The following is a 24,933-nucleotide window of genomic DNA, read 5'->3' on the forward strand; positions in this document are numbered from 1 at the left end:
CATGCAAGATGTTGCTTTAGCCAAGTTGTATTTTTGGTACAGTTAGGTTGCACGTATGCTTTATTTCTCTCCAGCAGTCCAAAGATCATTGAATAACAAACTCATCTGAACTACCATTTTTAAATTCTACCTGAGGAAAGAGTATTTTTTACCAACAAAAAAAATACATCCCACTTGGCACACACTGGTTTAATCAACATTGCTATCAGGAATCAAGGTAAGACCCAAGTGCAGACTGTGTGAAGTAACAATGTTTATTGTAACCACAGGGGCAGGCAAACGACAGGTAGGTAGGGGTCGATAATCCAGAGCAGAGGACAAGGTACAGGACGGCAGGAAGGTAGAGGTCGGTGATCCAGAAGTGGAGCAAAGGTACAGGAACGGCAGGCAGGCTCAGGCAAAGTGGTCAGGAGGGCGGGTACAGGGTCAGGACAGGCAAGGCAAGGGTCAAAAACCAGGAGGTCGAGAGAAAGCGATACTGTGGAAACCAAGGTGCAGCGACAAACCACTAGTTGACTTGAACAAACAAGACAAACTGGCACAGACTGACAGAAAACACAGGTATAAATACCCAGGGGATAAGTGGGGAAGATGGGCGACACCTGGAGGGGGTGGAGACAAGCACAAGGACAGGTGAAACAGATCAGGGCGTGACAGTTGCTTCCACGTCGTTTCAATTAAATGACGTTGAACCAACATGGACTAGATGTTGAATTGACGTCGTGGCCAGTGGTATTCTACTCTGTTGGAAGGAACCAAGAGGGCTGTTACTGTGGTTTCCTCTGATACAATCCTGCCTCAGCCAATCAACTAGAGTTTCTTTTGGTTGGGGATTTTAAAACCACATATCTGACAACCAAAACCCCTGTCAATTCCTGCCTGCTCTGCTCAAGACCAGCGACTAACATGGCAACCCCATAATCAAGTGCTAATCACATGTTATCTCAATGAGAGGTCGGGATTTCCAGTCATTTGGGGATCCAATTCCATAAGTGTTTCTGTAAAGCACAGCTTCAAACAATCTAATTGGATCTCTATAATATCCTCCCAAACTGATTTAAAACAAGCCCAGAGCCTTGTTGAGATCCAAAATATAATCACAAAGGCCATTAGAGAATCAAGTCAACTTCCTCTCCAACATCTCAAAGGGGACATGGGGCTTTATTTTTAAGACACTCTCTGTCTGTATGATATAAAAAGTATAAAAATAACTGGAATGCACTGAGTCTGAGATCCTTGGTGCATCTCCATAGCAACCATCTCCCCCTCCAAAACACAAACAAACTCCTTGATTTTCTCTCCAGATGAAAAAAAGAGGGAGGGGGGGAGAGAGAGCAGAGAACTTTTTTTTTTACCAAGTAATAGCTGTGGAGGGGCTCCTGCGGTGGTTCTGCAGTTGGAACGCTTCCAAACCGCTGAAGAATTCAGTAAAATAATATATTTAGCTGCAGCTGTGAACTGAACTGGGCTGGCATGCTAGAATTGCATTTCGGTTGTGGCCTGCTTTTTCCGCATTTTGACAGTCTGGCGTATGTAACTGTATTGTACTGTGCTGATACCGTATGGTGACTGAGCGGTTAGAAAGCCGTAGATGTCGAAAAGCAACAGGCCACTGACTGAATAGAAAACTACACAAGAAAAAATGTGCCTACTCTCAATCTCAAGAATTACGTCAGCTATCCTTTTTACCACAAGTGCCAGGAGAGACTGGACACTTTGTGATGAACTTGAACGATTGTCTAATTGACACCTGTTCCTCCTATTTTGCTCATCATCTACTTACCCTCCACACTTTTTTCATTCCATTCATTTTCTTCTCCATGGTCATCCTCCTACTAACTGCCTCCAGCACTTTGCTCCTCCGCTACCTTCGCCCCCGGTTTTCCATCCCAGTTTGGCAGCTGGGACACTGGGGCCATTGTGTGAGGATGACGGGCCTTCTCTTCCCTGGATCCCCAGGCTGGATGCACAACTACAACAGAATGGAATGGGTTGTGAGTGACATCACTGGGTTGTGGTCCTGGATATGAAACCAATGGTCCATCCCGGAACTAGGCATTATTTATCAAAATGTTTATTTTAACATTATAATATGTTTTTATAAACTGGGTGGTTCGAGCCGAGTGCTGATTGGCTGCCAGCCGTGGTATGTCAGACCGTACACCACGGGAATGTCAAAACACTTATTTTTACTGCTCTAATTATGTTGGTAAACAATTTATAGTAGCAATAAGGCCCCTCGGGGGTTTCTGATATATGGCCAATATACCACGGCTAATGGCTGTGTCCAGGCACTCCGTGTTGTGCCGTGCGTAAGAACAACCTTTGGCCGTGGTATATTGGCCATATATCACACCCCCTCGGGCCTTACTGCTTAAATATAAATGCCTAGTTCAGTTCCATATCCAGGGCCACCACCCGGTGATGTCATTCACAACCCATTCCAAAATGTATATTAAAAATGTTTATTTGAACATTATAATAGAAATGTTAATAGAAATGCCTAGTTGCGGGACAAAGCTAAGTGGTCAGTTGAATTCAGAACTATCTAACTAGCATGGACTATCAAGCTGGCTAGCTAATGGATAGGCTACGGGGTAACCACTTGGAAGCTTTATTGTTCAATTAAAGGCCCAAAAATGTGGGAAAACGTTAACATGCAGCATTTCATCAGATACATTTAGCCCCAACCGTATAAACCATCAGTTCTGACAAACCATCATTATTATGATAACATCGGCTCAGTTGGCTCCTCCCCTCGAAACCTCCAGTCTAGTTTCGGGTTGGGGGGGGGGTTGATTCTGGGTGCTTGGACTGCTTGTGGACAACAATGTGGCATCCTATCTCCTATTTAGTGCGCTACTTTTGACCAGAAGTTTAGTTCACTAAATAGAGTATACAGTGGCTTGCGAAAGTATTCACCCCCCCCCCCCCCCCGGTATTTTTCCTATTTTGTTGCATTACAACCTGGAATTAACATGGATTTTTGGGTGGTTTGTAACATTTGATTTGCACAACACGCCTACCACTTTGAAGATGCAAAATATTTTTCATTGTGAAACAAACAAGAAATAAGACAAAAAAAGACAACTTGAGCGTGCATAACTACTCACCCCCCCCCCCCCCGAAAGTCAATGCTTTGTAGAGCCACCTTTTGCAGCAATTACAGCTGCAAGTCTCTTGGGGTATGTCTCTATAAGCCTGGCACATCAAGCCACTGGGATTTTTGCCCATTCTTCAAGGCAAAACTGCTCCAGCTCCTTCAAGTTGGATGGGTTCCACTGGTGTACAGCAATCTTTAAGTCATACCACAGATTCTCAATTGGATTGAGGTCTGGGCTTTGACAAGGCCATTCCAAGACATTTAAATGTTTCCCCTTAAACTACTTAAGTGTTGCTTTAGCAGTATGCTTAGGGTCATTGTCTTGCTGGAAGGTGAACCGTCCCAGTCTCATATCTCTGGAAGACTGAAACAGGTTTCCCTCAGAATTTCCCTGTATTTAGCACCATCCATCATTCCTTCAATTCTGAACTAGTTTCCCAGTCCCTACCGATGAAAAACATCCCCGCAGCATGATGCTGCCACCACCATGCATCACTCCGGGAATGGTGTTCTCGGGGTGATGAGAGGTGTTGGGTTTGCGCCAGACATAGCATTTTCCTTGATGACCAAAAATCTCAATTTAGTCTCATCTGACCAGAGTACCTTCTTCCATATGTTTGGAACGACAGTTGTTGGATATTTCAAACTTTTTTAACAAATCAAAAACTGAAAAATTGGGCGTGCAAAATTATTCAGCCCCTTTACTTTCAGTGCAGCAAACTCTCTCCAGATGTTCAGTGAGGATCTCTGAATGATCCAATGTTGACCTAAATGACTAATGATGATAAATACAATCCACCTGTGTGTAATCAAGTCTCCGTATAAATGCACCTGCACTGTGATAGTCTCAGAGGTCCGTTAAAAGCGCAGAGAGCATCATGAAGAACAAGGAACACACCAGGCAGGTCCGAGATACTGTTGTGAAGAAGTTTAAAGCAGGATTTGGATACAAAAAGATTACCCAAGCTTTAAACATCCCAAGGAGCACTGTGCAAGCGATAATATTGAAATGGAAGGAGTATCAGACCACTGCAAATCTACCAAGACCTGGCGGTCCCTCTAAACTTTCAGCTCATACAAGGAGAAGACTGATCAGAGATACAGCCAAGAGGCCCATGATCACCCTGGATGAACTGCAGAGATCTACAGCTGAGGTGGGAGACTCTGTCCATAGGACAACAATCAGTCATATAATTGCACAAATCTGGCCTTTATGGAAGAGTGGCAAGAAGAAAGCCATTTCTTAAAGATATCCACGAAAAGTGTAGTTTAAAGTTTGCCACAAGCCACCTGGGAGACACACCAAACATGTGGAAGAAGGTGGTCTGGTCAGATGAAACCAAAATTGAACTTTTTGGCGTAAAAGCAACACAGCTCATCACCCTGAACACACCATCCCCACTGTCAAACATGGTGGTGGCAGCATCATGGTTTGGGCCTGCTTTTCTTCAGCAGGGACAGGGAAGATGGTTAAAATTGATGGGAAGATGGATGGAGCCAAATACAGGACCATTCTGGAAGAAAACCTGATGGAGTCTGCAAAAGACCTGAGACTAGGACGGAGATTTGTCTTCCAACAAGACAATGATCCAAAACATAAAGCAAAATCTACAATGGAATGGTTCAAAAATAAACATATCACATGTTAGAATGGCCAAGTCAAAGTCCAGACCTGAATCCAATCGAGAATCTGTGGAAAGAACTGAAAACTGCTGTTCACAAATGCTCTCCATCCAACCTCACTGAGCTCGAGCTGTTTTGCAAGGAGGAATGGGAAAAAATGTCAGTCTCTCGATGTGCAAAACTGATAGAGACATACCCCAAGCGTCTTACAGCTGTAATTGCAGCAAAAGGTGGCGCTACAAAGTATTAACTTAAGGGGGCTGAATAATTTTGCACGCCCAATTTTTCAGTTTTTGATTTGTTGAAAAAGTTTGAAATATCCAATAAATGTCGTTCCACTTCATGATTGTGTCCCACTTGTTGTTGATTCTTCACAAAAAATACAGTTTTATATCTTTATGTTTGAAGCCTGAAATGTGGCAAAAGGTCGCAAAGTTCAAGGGGGCCGAATACTTTCGCAAGGCACTGTATACATAAAACCTGGCGCTAACCAGCCGGAAACGTGCCAACCTCGATAATAAACAATACCTCACACAGACAGAGGGAACAGAGGGCTAAATACACATAGTAATTATGAGGAGACGTAAACCCGGTGTGCAGGAAAACAAGACAAAACAAATGGAAAATTAAAGGTGGAGTGGCGATGGCATGAAGACCGGTGACGTCGACCGCCACCCGAACAAGGAGAGGGATCGACTTGGGGCGGAAGTCGTGACAGCTGTGGAGCTTTGCAGCTCCTTCAGGGTTATCTTCGGGCTCTTTGTTGCCTCTCTGATTAATGCCCTCCTTGCCTGGTCCATAGGTTTTGGTGGGCTTCCCTCACTTGGCAGGTTTGTTGTGGTGCCATAGTCTTCCATTTTTTAATAATGGATTTAATGGTGCTCCGTGGGATGTTCAAAGTTTCTGGATTTTTTTTATAACCCAACCCTGATCTATAACCCAACCCACAACTTTGTCCCTGACCTGTTTGGAGAGCTCCTTGGTCTTCATGGTGCTGCTTGCTTGGTGGTGCCTCTTGCTTAGTGGTGTTGTAGACTCTAGGGCCTTTCAGAACAGGTGTATATATACTGAGATCATGTGACAAATCATGTGACACTTAGATTGCACAAAGGTGGACTTTATTTAAATAATTATGTGACTTCTGAAGGTAATTGGTTGCACCATATCTTATTTGGGGGCTACATAGCAAAGGGGGTGAATACATCACTTTTCAGTTTTGAATTTGTTTACGTTTTTCAATTCACTTCACCAATTTGGACTATTTTGTGTATGTCCGTTACATGAAATCCAAATAAAAATCAATTTAAATTACAGGTTGTAATGCAACAAAATAGGAAAAACACAGAGGGGGGTGAATACTTTTGCAAGGCACTGTACGATGCCATTTGGGATGCAGCCAGGGCCTTGGTGGAACTGATCTGGTAACTGCAGCAAAGGAGATATATCACCCCATACCACTTCGCATCATCTGACAGCTCAGTACAGTAGGAACCGTAGCTATTTTATCTTATCTTGGTGACCAGACTAGCTTTCCGGCAAAGGTGAAATTATTGAATCATTCCTCTTGTACATATTTTAGCAAATTCGGGTCCAAACCCTGTGACGAGGTCGCTAGGTGTTGTGTTAAGGTCACCACAATACATTGAGATAAGCAGAGCAGAGCAGAGGGTAGCAAATCACCTTGCATGTCAAAACCTACTTAGAAGTGTGCATACAAACAGAGTGTGTAACTTAGAACAGTGTAGGTGGATAATATATCATATATACCAGTGTCGCAGTGCACACATAAGAAACCATGTTTGAGTTTTTATTTGAGTCTGTACATTTTGTGTACGGTACAGTATTGGCATTTCTGTCTCGGGCCTCGGACATGTTTATGTACATAGTGTTAATGTAATTGTATTATTGTTTAATGGTTAGGTGTACATGTCATCATAGGGAATTACAACACAGTCAGAACATGAGAGGTAAGAGCGTTGCCGTCAAAAACAGCAACAACAGGAAAGGCAGTGACAAAAGAGGGAAAGGACTCGGGACAGACAGACGTGATGAGGGGCAGGCGGTGAGGTCACAGCACATGATCAGCTAGCCAGCTGTTTCCTGATGTCTGAGAGGTGCTATAGTACACTGAGATTATATGGATATCATAAAACCCAATGACTAATCGTTTGAATAGCACATTTACAGCTTGTGTGTGTGTGTGTGTGTGTGTGTGTGTGTGTGTGTGTGTGTGTGTGTGTGTGTGTGTGTGTGTGTGTGTGTGTGTGTGTGTGTGTGTGTGTGTGTGTGTGTGTGTGTTTAACTATACTTGTGTAAACCAACAACAATTTGACCAACTGTGGATAGTTTGTTAAGTCCCCACATGGTCAAATGCTATTTCTCGGGGGTTTAGGGTTTATGTTAGAATTAGGGTTAGGTTTAAGAGGGTTTCTGTTTATGCTGGTATCAAACTTTGGGTCGCACAGGCCTATTGCAACTTTCTACCCTGTTTCTATGTTGTCCATCAGACCGGTCTGGAGAGGGTGAGAGAACATGAAAGGCCCAGAGCTCCGAGGGGTCACCCATCACAGTTCAACAACAGAAGGAACACAATTGTTGATAAAGTGCTGGGGGTAAACAAGTTTAATTTTAGAACACATTTTATAGAATAAAATCATAATTAAACATTCAATCTGGATCAATAAATGAATAGACAAATAACTAAGTACATCATTGGAAATCACACCAAGGGATGGAGTGATTAAGTGGTACAAAGACGAGTGCTATGTTGAAGTGCTTGACATAATACAATTAAATATAAAAAAGACTAAACCAGATTGAGCATATAAATAACACATTTTTTGTTCAATTTCCTCCTTGTGTCGGTGGCTCCTCCGGGCTCTCTTAATGAGGCCTTCACTAACTCCCACTGTCAGTGTGTAACGTCTGTGTCCAACTCACACTCCCAAACGTCCCCGGAACACAGCCCACTTTCAAGCTCACTCTCCAGATCCCAATCACCGGAATTCTAATCACCTGTTCACACACCTGCATGTCATCCTCCCACACTATTTACTTCAGTTCCTTGCACCCCATCACTGTGAGCTATTGTTTGTTTTGAGACACACTTCTTTTGGAGCGCTGGTTTTTCCCTGTCTGTCTCTCCTCTCGTGTATGATAGTTTTTGCCTGCCTCACTCACGACGGCTTTTGCCTATTCCCTGCCTGTACTGTTGCCATTTTTGGACCTACCGCGTATGACCTTCTGCCTGGCCCTGGACCCAGCTACCTGCCTCCTCCTCCTATGGTCCGTTTCATTAAACCCCTGCTGCGGTTTTGCTATCCACAAGGTTTGCTATCCACCTGGATTCAGCTGGATTCAGCTGCTCTTCTCTGGTCTATGGTCCAGGAGGCTTTCATCTCTAGACCGCTGATGCTGAGGGAGGTTATAGGGTGGTTTTGGAAATGTTTTACCAGGTGTGTTTCAATGTTGTTGTTGTTTTTTTTCAATTTTGTGGAGGTTCAGTTGAAGGCATGTCAAGACTGTGACTGGTTTCTCCTAAATAAATGTTGTAGCATAATGTGCATGTTATGGCATGGTGCTCTGAATGGTCATGAGTTGAGGGATAGGACTGGAGGTTTGTGCATGAATGTGTGGAAGTTGTCGATAGTACTGTGATTCAATAGGTGGGTTTGTTGGCACAATTTACATAGACTAAGAGATCTCTTAGTTTTTTTTTTCAGAATGCTGATATAGGTCTGAATCCCTGGAGCGGGGGAAATGTAGGTTGTGTTTGGGTCAATGCGGAATGAAGGAGTCTGTTTGTCTGAGAAGGTGCTGATGATGGGTGTAATCTGGGATTCTGTATCTGTTGGGGGTCTGGGAAAGGTCTGAGGGTGGAGGACAGGGATTGGGGGGGGGGATAGGGATATGGACCCAGAATCTGTAAAGGGTTCAAAATAGGTGTGGGCTGTTCGCCCAGGTCAGGAGTCAGTGCCTGGTCCAGAGTTCTGCATGGAAAGTTGTGGAGGTTAGGGTTAGGGGGGGGGGGGGGATCAAGCATTCTGTTCGGGGTGAGGCCTGCCAGTGATTTAGGGTTAGGAGGGGGGATCAAGCATTCTGTTCTGGGTGAGGCCTGCCAGTGTGTTAGGGTTAGGAGGGATCAAGCATTCTGTTCTGGATGAGGCCTGTCAGTGTGTTAGGGTTAGGGGGGGATCAAAAGCATTCTGTTCGGGGTGAGGCCTGTTAGGGTTAGATCAAGCATTCTGTTCTGGGTGAGGCCTGTCAGTGTGTTAGGGTTAGGGGGGGGATCAAAAGCATTCTGTTCGGGGTGAGGCCTGTTAGGGTTAGGGGAGGATCAAGCATTCTGTTCGTGGTGAGGCCTGCCAGTGTGTTAGGGTTAGGGGGGGATCAAAAGCATTCTGTTCGGGGTGAGGCCTGTTAGGGTTAGGGGGGGATCAAGCATTCTGTTCTGGGTGAGGCCTGTCAGTGTGTTAGGGTTAGGGGGGGATCAAAATCATTCTGTTCGGGGTGAGGCCTGTTAGGGTTAGGGGGGGGATCAAGCATTCTGTTCTGGGTGAGGCATGTCAGTGTGCTAGGGTTAGGGGGGGGATCAAGCATTCTGTTCGTGGTGAGGCCTGCCAGTGTGTTAGGGTTAGGGGGGGATCAAGCATTCTGTTCTGGGTGAGGCCTGCCAGTGTGTTTGTGTTAGGGGGGGATCAAGCATTCTGTTCGGGGTGAGGCCTGCCAGTGTGTTAGGGTTAGGGGGATCAAGCATTCTGTTTGGGGTGAGGCCTGCCAGTGTGTTAGGGTTAGGGGGGGGATCAAGCATTCTGTTCGTGGTGAGGCCTGCCAGTGTGTTAGGGTTAGGGGGGGATCAAGCATTCTGTTCTGGGTGAGGCCTGCCAGTGTGTTAGGGTTAGGGGGGGATCAAGCATTCTGTTCGTGGTGAGGCCTGCCAGTGTGTTAGGGTTAGGGGGGGATCAAGCATTCTGTTCTGGGTGAGGCCTGCCAGTGTGTTAGGGTTAGGGGGGGATCAAGCGTTCTGTTCGTGGTGAGGCCTGCCAGTGTGTTAGGGTTAGGGGGGGATCAAGCATTCTGTTCTGGGTGAGGCCTGCCAGTGTGTTAGGGTTAGGGGGGGATCAAGCATTCTGTTCGTGGTGAGGCCTGCCAGTGTGTTAGGGTTAGGGGGGGATCAAGCATTCTGTTCGTGGTGAGGCCTGCCAGTGTGTTAGGGTTAGGGGGGGATCAAGCATTCTGTTCGTGGTGAGGCCTGCCAGTGTGTTAGGGTTAGGGGGGGATCAAGCATTCTGTTCGTGGTGAGGCCTGCCAGTGTGTTAGGGTTAGGGGGGATCAAGCATTCTGTTCGTGGTGAGGCCTGCCAGTGTGTTAGGGTTAGGGGGGGATCAAGCATTCTGTTCGGGGTGAGGCCTGCCAGTGTGTGTGCGCCTTTATGTATCCCAGTGACCGCTTTGAGTATCCCCTTAGGGTTACGGTTAGGTTTTTGGGTTAGGGTTAGAAGTTAGGGAAAATGTGATTTTTAATGGGACTGAAGGGACATATCTCCCCACAAGGTTAGCTGAGCAAGACTGTGTGTAGTTGCTTTTCATCTCTTTAGCTAGTCCCTGTAGTATAGGCAGAAAGGAAACTCGGTGAGAACTCCTGCTGTGGAACATGGCCACTTCCAACGAGGACATAAAGAGCAGAGCACAGGAAAGGCCGGGTGTTGGTGTTGGAGAAGAAACCAAAGGGAACTGCTAAGCTACTGCTGGAGCGTTTCACTAACTAATCTATCATGTAAATCCCTGCCTGGACTGTGTAGATCAGGGGCCAACTGTGTACACCAGGGGCCCAGGGCCGACGCAGCACTTATCCCTGTGTGTTCCCCACTGACCCCCGCCGGCCCGGCTGTCAACTTTCATCACAGCGCAGACACACAATGGGTGTGAGAACATGATAAAACAGCTGGTTCCTATGAGATATGCCCATTCATAATATAAATCCCTACATACTCCCATCCATAACTACTGTACTAAAAGTGTATATAATCTTCTTTTATCGTGTTGGTCTGGCCACCTTATTAGGCCAACAGGGAGAGAGGGACATAGTAAACTGTGGTAAAGGAGAGGAGGTGGTGGGAGGATTGGATCCTGGCCTTGACAGTGGCAGGGTGCCATGTTTTCTAGTCGCTCTCATCAATTTGAAACGTTAGTGCGCCTGCCAAGCCGGCCCACCTGTGCCGATCTGAGACATCATGTGATTATGTAGGGGGGTGGTGGGAAGTTGTCAGTGGGTCCAAGAAGGGTTGAAGGATTGTGCCGGGCCAGGGAATATGTCTGGCCCCTCAGGGTAGCAATGGAGCTCTGGGTTCCATTTGGACCTCCTCTTTCATCATTGCATCATTACACCATTAACCCTGAACACACAGGTTTTACTTGATTGTCCAATGGCTCTCTTGAGCTAGGGCTGAGTAGGGAGGGGAGAGGGAGGAAGAGGAGCCATCTATGTGAAGCTGATCCATCTGGGATACAAGAAACATCTGTTTCTATGCCTGAACTTTTAAATAAGGCTCTGGGTAGTAGAGACAATCAGATAGGAGGGCATAAACAAGCCAAATCAATAGGAATGCAATGTGTATGCAATTGGAGTCAGAACATCTTTGGGTCAGGTTCACATCTGCTTACTAAGATGTTGCAACTGGAGAGATACATCGAGGTGGAGCTGGGAGGGAGAAAGGGAGGGAAAGACACTGACGTAGAATTATCATTAAGAATAATGGGATGACACAGATGATGACGAGGGGGAGGATGAGGAGAATAATGATGACGATGGTAACAACAGAAACACTGATGATAACCGCAATGCCGCCAGTATGGTCAGCATTAGAAAGCCTCTATAATCACCACAGATCAGTGAAACCAAAGGGAGCAGGAATCTCATTACCATTACTGCCAGCTAGGCGCCTCACCAAGTCATTCTGACGTTTTAACTGTGTGTGTGTGTGAGTGTGTGTGTGTCTGCGTGCACGTGTGTGTGCACTCGCAATAGTTTAACTGGCTGAGAAAAACACTGTGACTTTGGCAGACAGTCACCAGAAATCAAACCAATTGCAAATAGAATTTGGAGATAATTGAATCTAACATGGGGAAGTCCACTGGAGGCTGTGGCTCTGGACAGGATCTGTGTCTGAACCAGCTGCCACAGAGGGTCTGGGTCAACCACTCACTGACCGTTGTCATAGTGAGAAAACAACTCTAGAATCCCTGACTCACTGCCTCCCTGCCTCCCCCCCTCTAAAGCTGTCTGAATATCTGAGTTCACATCTTAAAAACATTAAAACAATTGTTATTTGAGTGCAAACTCAAGACAAATGTTGAGTTTAAAAAAAAAGATGAATACTGTGTACTAGATGATGTTGTGAGTCCTGTGCTATAGTGTATGTATGAAGTTGACGCTGCATGCGAAGTTAAAGGCAGGGCAAGGAGGGAATGTGGGGTTAAAGTGGCTCAATGGTCCTTTGAGACTACTGGGATGTGTCCCAAGTAGCACCCATTCCATAGTGCACTACTTTTGACCAGATTCCTATGGGCCCTGGTCAAAAGTAGTCCACTACAAAGGGAAAAGGGTGTCATTTGGGATGCGGACCTGGAGTCATGGTTCCATTTTAGTGACCCATCCAGTCCCTCAAATCCCATAAGCCCAGGCTCTGGCCACATTACTGAGGGTTTGGGACCAGCCCATCTGGTAGATGAGTTGAATCTATGCTACTTTAAGTAGACATTTCTATTTAGGAGGTTACTGTAGATGATGGTGGAAATATCATTTGGCAATGTCAGTCAAAACCTCAATGGTCAAGGAGCAATGGTCAAGGAGCAATGGTCAAGGAGCAATGGTCAAGGAGCAATAGTCAAGGAAAAAATGAAGACAGAAAAAGGACATACAGTGGCTTGCGAAAGTCTTCACCCCCCTTGGCATTTTTCCTATTTTGATGCCTTACAACCTGGAATTAAAATAGATTTTTTTGGGGGGGTTTGTGTCATTTGATTTACACAACATAACATTACACAACGGTTGTGTGACCCGTCTTCACTCACCACTTTGAAGATGCAAAATATTTTTCATTGTGAAACAAACAAGAAATAAGACAAAAAAACGAAGAACTTGAGGGTGCATAACTATTCACCTCCCCAAAGTCAATACTTTGTAGAGACACCTTTTGCAGCAATTACAGCTGCAGGTCTCTTGGTGTTCTCAGGGTGATGAGAGGTGTTGGGTTTGCGCCAGATATAACGTTTTCCTTGATGGCCAGAAATGACCATTTTAGTCTCATCTGACCAGAGTACCTTCTTCCATATGTTTGGGGAGTCTCCCACTGTGGAGTGTACGGCTTAAAGTGGTCTTATGGACAGATACTCCAATCTCCGCTGTGGAGCTTTGCAGCTCCTTTAGGGTTATATTTGGTCTCTTTGTTGCCTCTCTGATTAATGCCCTCCTTGCCTGGTCCGTAGGTTTTCGTGGGCAGCTCTCTCTTGGCAGGTTTGTTGTGGTGCCATATTCTTCCATTTTTTAATAATGGATTTAATGGTGCTCCGTGGGATTTTTGTTCAAAGTTTCTGATATTTTTTTATAACCCAACCCTCATCTGTACTTCTCCATATCTTTGTCCCTGACCTGTTTGGAGAGATCCTTGGTCTTCATAGTGTTGCTTGCTTGGTGGTGCCCCTTGCTTAGCGGTGTTGCAGACTCTGGGCCCTTTCAGAACAGGTGTATATATACTGCGATCATGTGACAGATCATGTGACACTTAGATTTCACACAAGTGGACTTTATTTAAATAATTACGTGACTTCCGAAGGTAATTGGTTGCACCAGATCTTATTTAGGGGCATCTTAGCAAAAGGGGGGAATACATATTTACATATAAACTTTTCAGTTTTCAAATCGTTTCCATTTTTTTAAACAAGTTTATTTATTTTTTTCACTTCACCAATTTGGACTATTTTGTTCATTACATGAAATCCAAATAGAAATTACAGGTTGTAATGCAACAAAATAGGAAAAATGTAGAGGGGGGTGAATACTTTTGCAAGGCACTGTATGTGTGTCTCTCTGTTGAAAGAATAGTCTCTAAAGATCCTACAGAGGACGTTTCATGACTCTTTGGCAGGTTGTTCGGTAGTTTGTGTGAATGTTGTTTGAGAGTTGTATGAAGGTTGTGCGGTAGTTGTGTTGACCCAATGTCTCTTTGTGAGGGCACACACTGTCCAGAGCCTGTGGAGCAGTGAGAGAGATCTTGGAGCAGAGCCTCCACGGACCCCTGTCGTTATTCCTAATGTTGCCTTAATTTAAACAGACCTGTTTCCTTTGGCTAACCCCATCACAGGGCCTGCAGCTCTCCCAGCTAGCACATTTGGCTCTGACATTGTGGGAATGCATGTTTTTGGTTTCACATTGGCTGTGGGAATGAAGCCATATGTTTCCTGACCTGTAAAATGTAACTTTTTTTTAAAAACGTTCTGAGAACATAAGTAAAACATTTCACCAGTTCTGGGAACCTTCATTTTTAGATTGTAGGGAGGTTCTGAGAACGTTTTACTCTGGTTCCTTGAAAGTTTTATTCATGCTCTGAGAACGGAAATTACAATTTGGAAATGTATGAATAACTTCCTTAAAACTTTCACAATGTTTCAATAAAACTGCTAGCTTATTTTGGGTAAACTTTTTTTTAAACTCTCAGCACATGTAACAGTATAGCTTCCGTCTCTCTCCTCGCCCCTACCTGGGCTCGAACCAGCCAGCCTCAAGCATCGTTACCTATCGCTCCATAAAAGCCACGGCCCTTGCAGAGCAAAGGGAACAACTGATTGAAACGCTATTAGCACGCACACAGCTAACTAGCTAGCCATTTCACATCGGTTACACACACAGATGGAACACATGGAAATTAACTTCCTTCGGCATTAATCATGCTAATGCATGTATTATTTATTGTGGCACAGCATCAGTGAGATTCAAACCTATAATCCTCTATTCACTAGCCATGGAATTAGTCTACTGTACCACCAGAATGGAGCTAGCATACCATGGCTTTTTTTACACATAGAAAGCTGTCCATTTTAGTCTAGTCAAACTGGTGCTAAGCGATTAGTGCTTTTTGAGGTTGGTTCGGCTTCGACATTTCAACATTATATATATATATATAATTTTTTTTATGCACTAAACTATTTAGAATATTGGCGTGTTGGAAACTACATTTTACACTCGATCATTTAGCAGATGGTCTTATCCAGAATGACTTTCAGTTAGTGCATTCATCTTAAGATAGCTAGATGGGACAACCACATTTCACAGGCATGGTACTTTAAGTACACTTTTACTCAAAAAAGTTGTCATCAGCAAAGCCAGAGCCAGAAAGGGAAGAAGGGGGGGGGGGGGTCAAGTGCAAGTGTTGGTTCAGGATATTTATTTGTATTTAAGATACTCTTTGAAGAGGTGCATTTGGGAGTTGGGCAGGGACTCTTCTGTTCTAGCTTCATGGAGAAGCTGGTTCCACCATTGGGGTGACACGACAGAGAAGAGAGAACTTCCTCTTGCTGCTGCTCCGTAGGCAAGCGCCGTGGTCTCGTATTGGATGTGAGAAAGTGTGCGGAGGAGCGGGGTGACATGGGAGAACTTGGGAAGGTTGCAGCGTTCTGGATAACTTGATGTTGGGTTTGATGATACAAGCAAGGAGTCCAGTCAACAGTGAGTTGCAGTAGTCCAGCAAACTGCGTGAGGAAGGGTCGTACTCTACGAATGTTGTAGAGCATGAACCTGCAGGAGCGAGTCACTGCTTTGATGTTTGCAGAGAACGACAGTGTTGTCCAGGGTCAAGCCAAGGTTCTTTGCACTCTGGAAGGACAACACTGTGGAGATGTCAACGGTAAATGAGAGGTCTTGAGTGGACAGGCCTTCTCCGGGAGGAAGAGCAGCTCCATCTTGTCGAGGTTGAGCTTGAGGTGGTGGGCCAACATCCAAGCTGAGATATCTGCCAGGCACGCAGAGATGCGTGTCACCACCTGGGTGTCAGAAGGGGGGGAAGAAGAAAAGTAGTTGAGTGTCATACGCATAGCAATGATAGAAGAGACCATGTGAGGATATGACAGAGCCTAGTGACTTGGTGTATAAGATAGAAGAGGGCCTAGAACTGAGCCCTGGGGGACACCAGTAGTGAGAGCATGTGGTGCAGACACAGATCCTCTCCAAGTCACCTGGTAGGACCGGCCTGCCAGGTAGGATGCGATCTAAGACTGTGCAGAGCCTGAGACGTGCAGAGCCTGAGACGCCCAGCCCTGAGAGAGTGGAGGGGAGGATGATGGTTCATGATGTCAAAGGCAGTGGATAGATCTAGGAGGGTGAGAACAGAGGAGAGAGAGTCAGCTTTGGCTGAGGAGGAGGAGAGGAGAGCAGTCTCGGTTGTGTGACCCGTCTTGAAGCCAGACTGGTTAGGGTGAAGATCATTCTGCGAGAGATAACAAGAGAGTTGATCAGAGACAGCATGCTCAAGTGTTTTGGAAAGAAAAGAAAAGGAGGGATACAGGTCTATTGTTTTTGACGTCAGATGAGTCGGGTTGTTGGTTTCTTCAGGCCTTTTTGAAGTCAGAAGGGATGGATGAGTTGATGAGGAATGGGAGAAGGTCTCCAGAGATGGTCTGGAGAACGGAGGAGGGGAAGGGGGTCAAACGGAAAGGTTGTCTGGTGGCCAGACCTCACGAGTCAGAGGTTTTCATCTGGAGACAGGGGAGAAAGAGGTCAAGGCAAAGTGTAGTTCTGTGTGAGTGGAACCAGTGGACTCAATAGGCTGAGTGAATGGCAACACAGCTATCTTTTGGTTATCACTATGGCAACAGCCTCCAGGAACATAAAAAAAAACAATATTTACAATGAAAAAAGTATTATTTACAATGACGGCCTACCCCGGCCAAACCCTCCCTTAACCCAGACAATTTTGTGCAGCCCTATGGGACTCCCGATCGTAATACAGACCGGGATCGAACCTGGGTCTGTAGTGACTCATCTAGCACTGCGATGCCGTGCCTTAGACCGCTATGCCACTCAGGATGATTTATCTCTAGAGAAACTGCAATGTGCGTATTGAGCTCACAGAAGAAGAAAAAAAACGAAATGGAATTCAAATAATTGAACAGATGTCGGTCAATTACTTGTTTAATAACCAGAATGTTGGTTAATCACCTAGCACTAAATCAAACAGACCCCATGTCAAAGGAAACAAGCACACATTAAGATCAGGTGTGGTCAATTAGTGGGTGTGGCCAACACACCTGAACACAATTAACAAGATAGAGGACAGAGAGGTTTATTGATGTTGGAAACAGAATGTATATGTTTTTAAATCATTACTTTAAATAGAACCATGAAAACTGTTTGCTGAAGTATTGAAATTCCCACAGAAGAACAATGTTTCTTAATGTTCTCTGAACGTTCTGAGAACATTCCCAACATCCAACCAGTTGGAGAACGTTTCTTGAACATTAGCAAAATTGAAATGTAACCAAGTTTGAACTTTTCGGAAACCTTCTGATAAAGTAATGAAATACCAAGAAAATAAAGTATTTTTGTCAAGTTCCTTAAAATGTGCTGAGAATGTTGCAAAGTCAAGCAACTGTCCAGCACCATTCCCAGAAAGTTGTGGGAAGGTTGTATGCAAAGTAACCATAGGACAACCATGCTCTCACCAAGCTCTAAGAAACATACGGTTCTCAGAAAGTTATGTGCTAGCTGGGTAGTGACTGTTTGCAGCCTGGTCAGCCTGTATAGCTTGTTAGCAGAAGCAAGGGACTTCTGTTTAGTAACCAGGCAACCACATAGTTCCCTACGGTGTGGCTAGGGGCGGGGCCATCATGGTCCAGTCTGGTCAGACTGAGTGATGGAAGTGAAGGGCAATGTTTCCACAGGGTTGGGATCTGACCTAATATGGATTATAGAGATCTACATATCCAACGATAGGACTGAACTCCAGTTTATATAGCCTACTGATAGAGCGAAACGCTTAATGAGGAGGCAGGCTAGTCTGTCCTAACTGGTTTCATTGTCATTGGTTGTAATAACATGGGGATGATGATGAGGGTAATGATGTTAATTATAATGGTGAGGATGACATTCGTGATGATTTTGGTCAGCATATTCTTGATGACGTTGACGTGATGATTTGAGAATTGTTCACAGCGCATGTGACCTATTAGGTAGCTTGGTCTTGGTACTATATATAGGTGGTTAGAGCTCTACCTGTTCGATGGAGTGAAACTGTTACATATTTGTACACAGTGAGGTAAAGCTGAAACTGTACAGTAGGCGGTGGGCATTCCTCGAGCTGTCAAGTACTGTGTGTGTTATTCTCATCCTCCTATTGAGACAGCCTGGAGGCTTGGGAGGTCAGTCAGGTCTGCAGTACAGCCCTCTGCAATAGCTACATCGCTTCAGTTCTTCACACACACACACACCTGGCCTGGACTGCATGGAGGCGTTCCAAACGGCACCCTATTCCTTAGTGCACTACTGTTGACCAGGCTCTGGTCGAGAGAGGTGCGCTATATAGGGTGTGATTTGGGACGTAAAGATTTACAAATGTGTCCTAATTCTCTGTCTCTCCCAAACCAGCGAACCCAAATCTAAATTATTATCTAGCATGCAGTTTTGCAGCAAACAATATATCGGAAATGATTATGATGATTATGCGGTTTACATTCAACCCTGTCAATAAGTTCATGTGAGCGTGGCTCTGATCTTTTATCGTTTCCAGATGGTGTCATACAGCAATGTCTCATGTTGAAGGATGCTCTTCAAACCCACATCCCCTTAACTGCCACTCCTCCCTCCTTCAACACCTCCTCCTCTCTCTCTCCTCCCAGGTTTGTTACCCCATACAAACAAGATAAAGCAATGTCTCATGTTGAAGAATCATTGTCAGTTCAAACATAACTCATCCTTAACCCGTCGTTCCTCCCTTCCCTCTCTTCTCCCAGGACACCATACATACACAGTGTGTGTGTGTGAGGAGACATCTGAGGCTCATATTGTTCTTGTTTCCCAGAATTCCATGCTGCTCGCTCCCGGTGCTTAACATAGTTGGCAGTTCTCTTCATCCTCCTAACTACACAGTATGGCCTTTTTTTTTTTGAAGACAGCCAGACCAGGTGCATATTCTCTTCCAGATCCAACTCTGTTCTGTTCTTGTGCTGAAGCTCTGTCCAGCACCACTGCTCAAGCGTGTCCAACACTTTCACTGAAGAGAGCGAGTGAGAGAAAGAAGAGACGTCACAGAGTGAGAGGAAAGATGTGAAGAGTGGAACAAAGACACCAGCAGAAAAAAGTACATTTATATATAAATATATATAAAAATGATCTAACCGTACTATCAAACATCCACACCCAGTTCCATCTAAACCAACTCCACCATCAAACCCCAGTTTGGAGGTTCCACCAAAACAGCCACATCCGGCAAGTGTGACTCACACAGCCACATGAGAAGCAGTCTTACTCTGTATAAATGTCTTACTTATAGCTTACTTACTCTTACATTACAGAGAGTAAATCCAGTATTGTACACTATAAATCCAGTATTGTACACTATTCGAGCTCAATGTTATGTGGAATAAAGGCACTGTATTTATAAAGAAAATAAAAGCCAAATGAACATATGTCAAACAATGGTTCCATCTTGTGCTTGGACCATGTAAAGGCACGTTAGATTCCTGCTCCAATACTGCCACGTCGTGGATCTCAGTAAAACAACTACCCTCAGGCACAGTGTAAGGTAAAGTTGCCCCTAGAAAATGATCCAGTTAAGCATTTTCCACACTAAATGGTTAAGGTTAGGAAGATGATCCTAGATCTGCACCTAGGGGGAAACTTCACCATGGAGCCAGAAACACACTGGGGTTATGTTCATTAGGTACAACATGAAGAATAATGGAATGAAACGGCAAATAACCTGTTCCAATTACAAAAAGTACTCTTTTTTTTTTTCTTCCTGTTGCAAAACATTTGAAAACAACCCTGATCTCATGTTATGGTAAATACATGCACGTTTTGAAAATGACCAACACACTTATTCCATCAGTATTGCACAATTTTAATAAAACAGTGCTTTCCCATATTTATTTTTTTAAACACAGGTGGTAAAAATCTAAATTGAAACAAATAAATTACATAGTAAAAAGCACTTGAGAATCCATTTCATTTTACATCATTAGTGTGAAATGAACCCCATATGAAAATAGCATTGAAAGTTTTGCATTCATAGAATTTAATTTATAGATATATATTAGCTAAATAAACCTTTACATGTTTTCTATTCCCTTCCCTAATTCGATGAAAGCGAATAAGGTTTACAGCGTGCCCTCAATTTCATTCTGTTTAACGGTATTAAAACATTATTTTTTTCAAAACAAACAACGCCTCATGACAATCTCTGGGGAAGTAAAACTAATAAGAAAAAGGTAAAGGAGATATAAATTAAGATGACAAAAGTGAAAAGTCGGGATTAAACCTAGTTTTCCACAAATGGCTGAATTTCAGAAGGATATTTGACCAAAAAGCAGCACATTTGCAAGAAGCCACCCCCCCCCCCCCCCCCCCCCACACACACACACACACACACACACACACACTCTCTCTCAAACACCCCAGAACGCAGAGAACATTCCCAACAGACAGACACACAGTGCATAGTACGCAGGTAGGTTTAACCTAGCAAGGTAATTGGAGCAGCTACTCTCCGCTCCCCACTCTACTTAACAAGAAAATGTTCTGCCTGCTCATTTGTTGCCATGGCGACAGATCGAGCCTGGTCTGGGAATAGAGATATAGTGCTTGGCAGAAAGAGATAGATCGATAGAGACAGACTGTTATGGGAAGCCCTTTTTTATTTTATTTTAATAGGCCAGACAATAGGAGTCGTCTCCATAGAAATAGAATGACCAGAGCAGACCTTCCCATTCAATTCAACATCATGTTTCCCCCTCTCTATCCTCCTGGTGTAATGATATGGTTGACAGAAGGTTAACTGCCTATAAAGCTACTAAGGACCAATTTGGAGAGGGCACAAAGAGGGGCATTCTGGGTACAGGATGGGGGGAGGGGGCATCAGGGATCACGTTGTTGTTCTATTGCACATTCTATTTACATTTACTTTTCTTCTCCGACTTCTTTTTCTGGAGATCTCCTTCTCAAACCTCACAGTTCAAAACAGACAACAAAAGCAATGTCATAAATAACCCTATACTGTGGTCAAATGGGAAAGAGAGCTTCAAAGCAACCTGCCGCAAAAACAATATAATAATAATGATATACGAGACAACAGTGACATTATTAATAACAATGATCAAATTAACAGAAACAACAATGACCATTTGATATAATTAAGCCAAAAAAATTAAAAAAGCAACAGTAATTTGTTGAATATCAAAAAATAACCTTTGTAAAATGAATGGTCATTCATTCGAAGATAAAAACGTGTTTAAAAACATCCAAGGCATCGACAGTGAGGAGGAATACCAAATCTATTCAAATAAAACCCAAAAGTACAGCACTTGAAACTAAGAAAGAAACCAGTTTGGTGAACTGAGGACCGATGCATCTGTACAAGCTTTTGGCAGTCTTGAGTGGGAAAAGTCCCAAACATGAAAGACTATGAAACACATTCAATGCAGTGTTCTCTAAACAGATCGGTCCTTCACATGTAGGCATGTCACCACACAAGTAGTGTTACCACCACATCAGTCTATCTGAGCTTTTCCTGATCTAGAAGTCCTTCCCACTTCAATATTGCATTTACCCAATCACTCATTTTATCTCCTTCTATTCACAGCATATCAAACTGCAGAGAGAGCGCAAGGCAGTGGCCAAGCCGGGTTGCATTGTGGTTCATGTAGTCTTGCGTTGCCAAGCATCACACCGTGTTCTCGTTTTTTTAAAGCCTACACGGCTGGGGGCGTGGCTATGAGTTCCCACCTGATGAGTGTCTGTGTGCTGTGACTGGCTGAAAGTGCTGACAGGAACAGGAAGAAGCCAGGGGAGGATGGCAGACAGGAGGGGGGGGGGGGGGGAAGCGATGGCGTTCGAGAGAGAGATGGCATGGCTTTCATACCCTACTGTATAGCCGTGGGGCGTGTCAGAGATGGGTAAACCCTGAACGCATCACAAGCAGGTTAAAGGGAAGAGGGAGAAAACCTGTCCCTGAAAGTGTCACGATAGGCGATCCTGTTCCATGAAACAATGAAAAAGAAGTTTGTTTCAAGACAAATGCTGCTAAAGCAGGTGTCACAAGAGGGCGTAAAATGTCCCTAGAGCGCTAGGAGCAGCCGAGGCTTCGTACTTCTGTTATGTTCCCCTCACCCTGCCAGTAGAGGAGCAGTCAGTCTGTCTTGTTTGTCTGGCCGTCCGTCTTAGCCATAGAGATGACTAGAGGGTGCACTTGCCATAACGGCATAATATATTGTGGGCTCCCTTTCCATCTTCATGGTCTCAGTGCCAGTCCTCATCTTCCTCGACATCATCGTCTTCGTCAGATGAGTCATCGTTAGCGCCGTCTCCTCCAGCTGTGTTCCCCTCCCGTGCCCCGTTCTGCCGCGCGGCCAGTAACGCTGCAGCTTCCGCCGCAGCCTGGGCCTCTGCCCTCTCCTCCGCCTCCTTCTGCCTCAGCGCAGCGGCCTTCTTCTCCTGCTCCGCGTGGCTCTTCATGTGGGCACTGCGGCTCTTCACCTTGTAGAAGATCCTAAGGGGAGGAGGAGGAGGAGGAGGAGAGGGGCAGAGGTTAGAGGTCAGAGAGAAGGCTGGGTTGGCTTCCTTGTTAGCTTTCGTATCTGTGGACAAGCACTAGCTCTAATTTGATAACCCCGTTGCAGGAAGTGTCTAACTGTTTACTGTATCTGAGGTTTAAAAAGGCTTCTGAAGATTGTAATTTCTACTTGACTTTCCCTTTTGAAAAATGTCCATTCATTATATAATTCACATTTCCTGTTGCTGCATGATTATTTTCCTGCTGCAGAAAACTAGCTCAAATTAAGCTCCTACATCTGTATGGTGTTAGTTCACAGTAGACAAGTAGAAGGTCCGCACTTCAATTTGAAGAGTGTAAGACCTTCTCTTTGCACAAGCACGGTACTGTGTGTGAACCTGGAGGAAGGAGAACTGATGAAGTCCAAATGCCAGAAACATCTGCCCATGAAATATTACTTTTCCTTACTTCCTATTCAAAGGTTCCCAGACCATACAATGCTTAATTCTAGAATTGGATGAAGTGTAACACCATGCCAAGGCAGAATACTGTAGAGTAGTCTGCAGTATGTGGACCAGTGAGGAATCGGATATGGGATAAGAGCTGCATAGACTGGGGGCATAGCATGCCATATCACTGCTGTGTTTCAGTTGCTAGGAGACAGTTGATAATAACAGAACTGCGGTTGCTAACTGGACGAGCTCTTCAATCAGAGGCAGTCAGCACTACTTGATTTTTTTATAGCAGGAAGCTCAAACAACCACCAAGGAGCACTTTTCACTGTATTACACATGCGCGCGCATGCACGCACACACACACACACACACACACACACACACACACGTCGCTCAGAGTGCTTCCCAAGTCAGTGTTTCTGCAACCAACAGCCTCTCCAAGATTCCAACCTATTCAAACCAACCGGTGCAACTTTGCAGTTACCCTGCAGATCTTGTCGAATCGCAGTACTCTCTGATCAAGGTCTCTCCTCTAATATGCAAATCACAACTACCAGTCCATACAATTCACTGTCGGAGTAACGTGCGTCAAAATCACGAGCGGTGATGTCATTGGTTAGTGTGCCATCGCTGTAAATACAGAGTGGACAACTTCTAATTGCAAACATAGACAAAATGCTTTATCCAGATCTGGAATCTCAAGACTATCTTTAACCAGCACCTTCAACCAGCACCGCATCAAGAGTCCGGCAAACTTTGACACAAATGACGACGCCATGTTGTTCTGCCTATTGGCATCTAAGACATATCTTAGATATGGGGGCTCCTGAGTGGTGCAGCAGTCTAAGGCACTGCGTCTCAGTGCTTGAGGCGTCCCTACAGACACCCTGGTTCGATTCCAGGCTGTATCACAACCGGCCGTGATTGGGAGTCCCATAAGGCGGCGCACAATTGGCCCAGCGTTGTCCGAGTTTGGCCGTCATTGTAAATAAGAATTTGTTCTTGACTGACTTGCCTAGTTAAATAAAATAAAAATATATATCTCAGACACTGACCGGTCACACTTCTTGCAGGGGAACTCTCCCTCTGGTCCGGCAGGGCCCTTGGTCCCTGATATGGTCCCGGTCTTGGGGGTCGGTCGTGGTTTCGAGGAGGCGCTGGAAGGGAGCTGAGGAGGGAGACCGACACGGGACGACGTCTGGTCTCTCCTCAAGCCCTCCTGACTCTTCAACACCAGGACTGCTCCAGCCTGCACATGGAAATACTTCATTTGCTAAATGATTTAAGCATGCAAAAGATCATTGGATGCAAGGACACAGGCATGGATACAAAAAGCACCCTCTCCTCCCAATTGTCAAGCTGACCAATAATCATGACAGCTGATCAGAATCAGACACAGGAGGTTAGTGGCACATTAATTGAGGAGGAGGGGGCTTGTGGTAATGGCTGGAGCAGGATGGGTGGAATGGTATCAAATACAAATTATACAAATGTGTTTGGTCCGGGTTTGGCCGGTGTAGGGTATCATTGTAAATAAGAATTTGTTCTTAACTGACTTGCCTAGTTAAATAAAGGTTAAATAAAAATAAATACAATTTTAAATTCCATTATCCCCATTCCAGCCATTATGAGCCGTCCGCCACCCAGTGATGTCAGAGCAGTATCTTGCCAACTGCACCCACAACTCTGGTCAGCACATACACTCACACACCTCCCAAAGTCAAACTAACCTAGACGTTGTATACCTGGATAGTACAAAATAAGTACAACATAATAAGGCAGGTTTTTTTTTTAAACACATCTTACAAAACATAACAAAGCTTTATGTTTCACCTCAGGCCATATTTTAAAACCATAGATTTCTACCAGGTCACCAACTAACAGCAGAAATGGTGTCAAAGGTTTTCTGAGTCAGTTTGCTGACAGAGTCAAATTACACAACATGGGGAGTGGGGAAGCCAGCCATATCAGCTGTTCAGTATTTTGCCACTAGATGG

The 24,933-nt window shown here is 44.7% G+C and overlaps 1 protein-coding gene and 1 long non-coding RNA gene across 5 annotated transcripts in view; both read right to left on the minus strand.

Annotated features, from left to right (window-relative positions):
- Nucleotides 1-240: 240 nt before the first annotated feature.
- LOC116374632 (uncharacterized) lies at nucleotides 241-1,959 on the minus strand. 2 transcript variants are annotated; one of them, XR_004210525.1, is made up of 2 exons: nucleotides 1,784-1,959; nucleotides 241-478 (listed from the first exon to the last, which is right to left on the minus strand). It is a non-coding gene; the product is annotated as an uncharacterized LOC116374632 (long non-coding RNA). The 2 variants fall into 2 exon arrangements; XR_004210524.1 differs by having other exon boundaries at nucleotides 241-602.
- Nucleotides 1,960-19,814: 17,855 nt separating this feature from the next.
- mideasb (mitotic deacetylase associated SANT domain protein b) overlaps nucleotides 19,815-24,933 on the minus strand; it is a 35,008-nt gene continuing 29,889 nt past the window's right edge. For 2 of the 3 annotated variants that reach the window (XM_031828624.1, XM_031828623.1), the window contains exons 12-13: nucleotides 23,992-24,200; nucleotides 19,815-22,478 (exon numbers count right to left, since the gene is read on the minus strand). In XM_031828624.1, coding sequence (XP_031684484.1) covers nucleotides 22,229-22,478; nucleotides 23,992-24,200 — 459 coding nt within the window. In that variant the 3' untranslated portion in view covers nucleotides 19,815-22,228. The remainder of the gene's footprint in view (nucleotides 22,479-23,991; nucleotides 24,201-24,933) is intronic. The other variant, XM_031828625.1, reaches the window with a different exon arrangement.

Source organism: Oncorhynchus kisutch, linkage group LG7 (assembly GCF_002021735.2).
Source record: "Oncorhynchus kisutch isolate 150728-3 linkage group LG7, Okis_V2, whole genome shotgun sequence".
Lineage (NCBI taxonomy): Eukaryota > Metazoa > Chordata > Actinopteri > Salmoniformes > Salmonidae > Oncorhynchus > Oncorhynchus kisutch.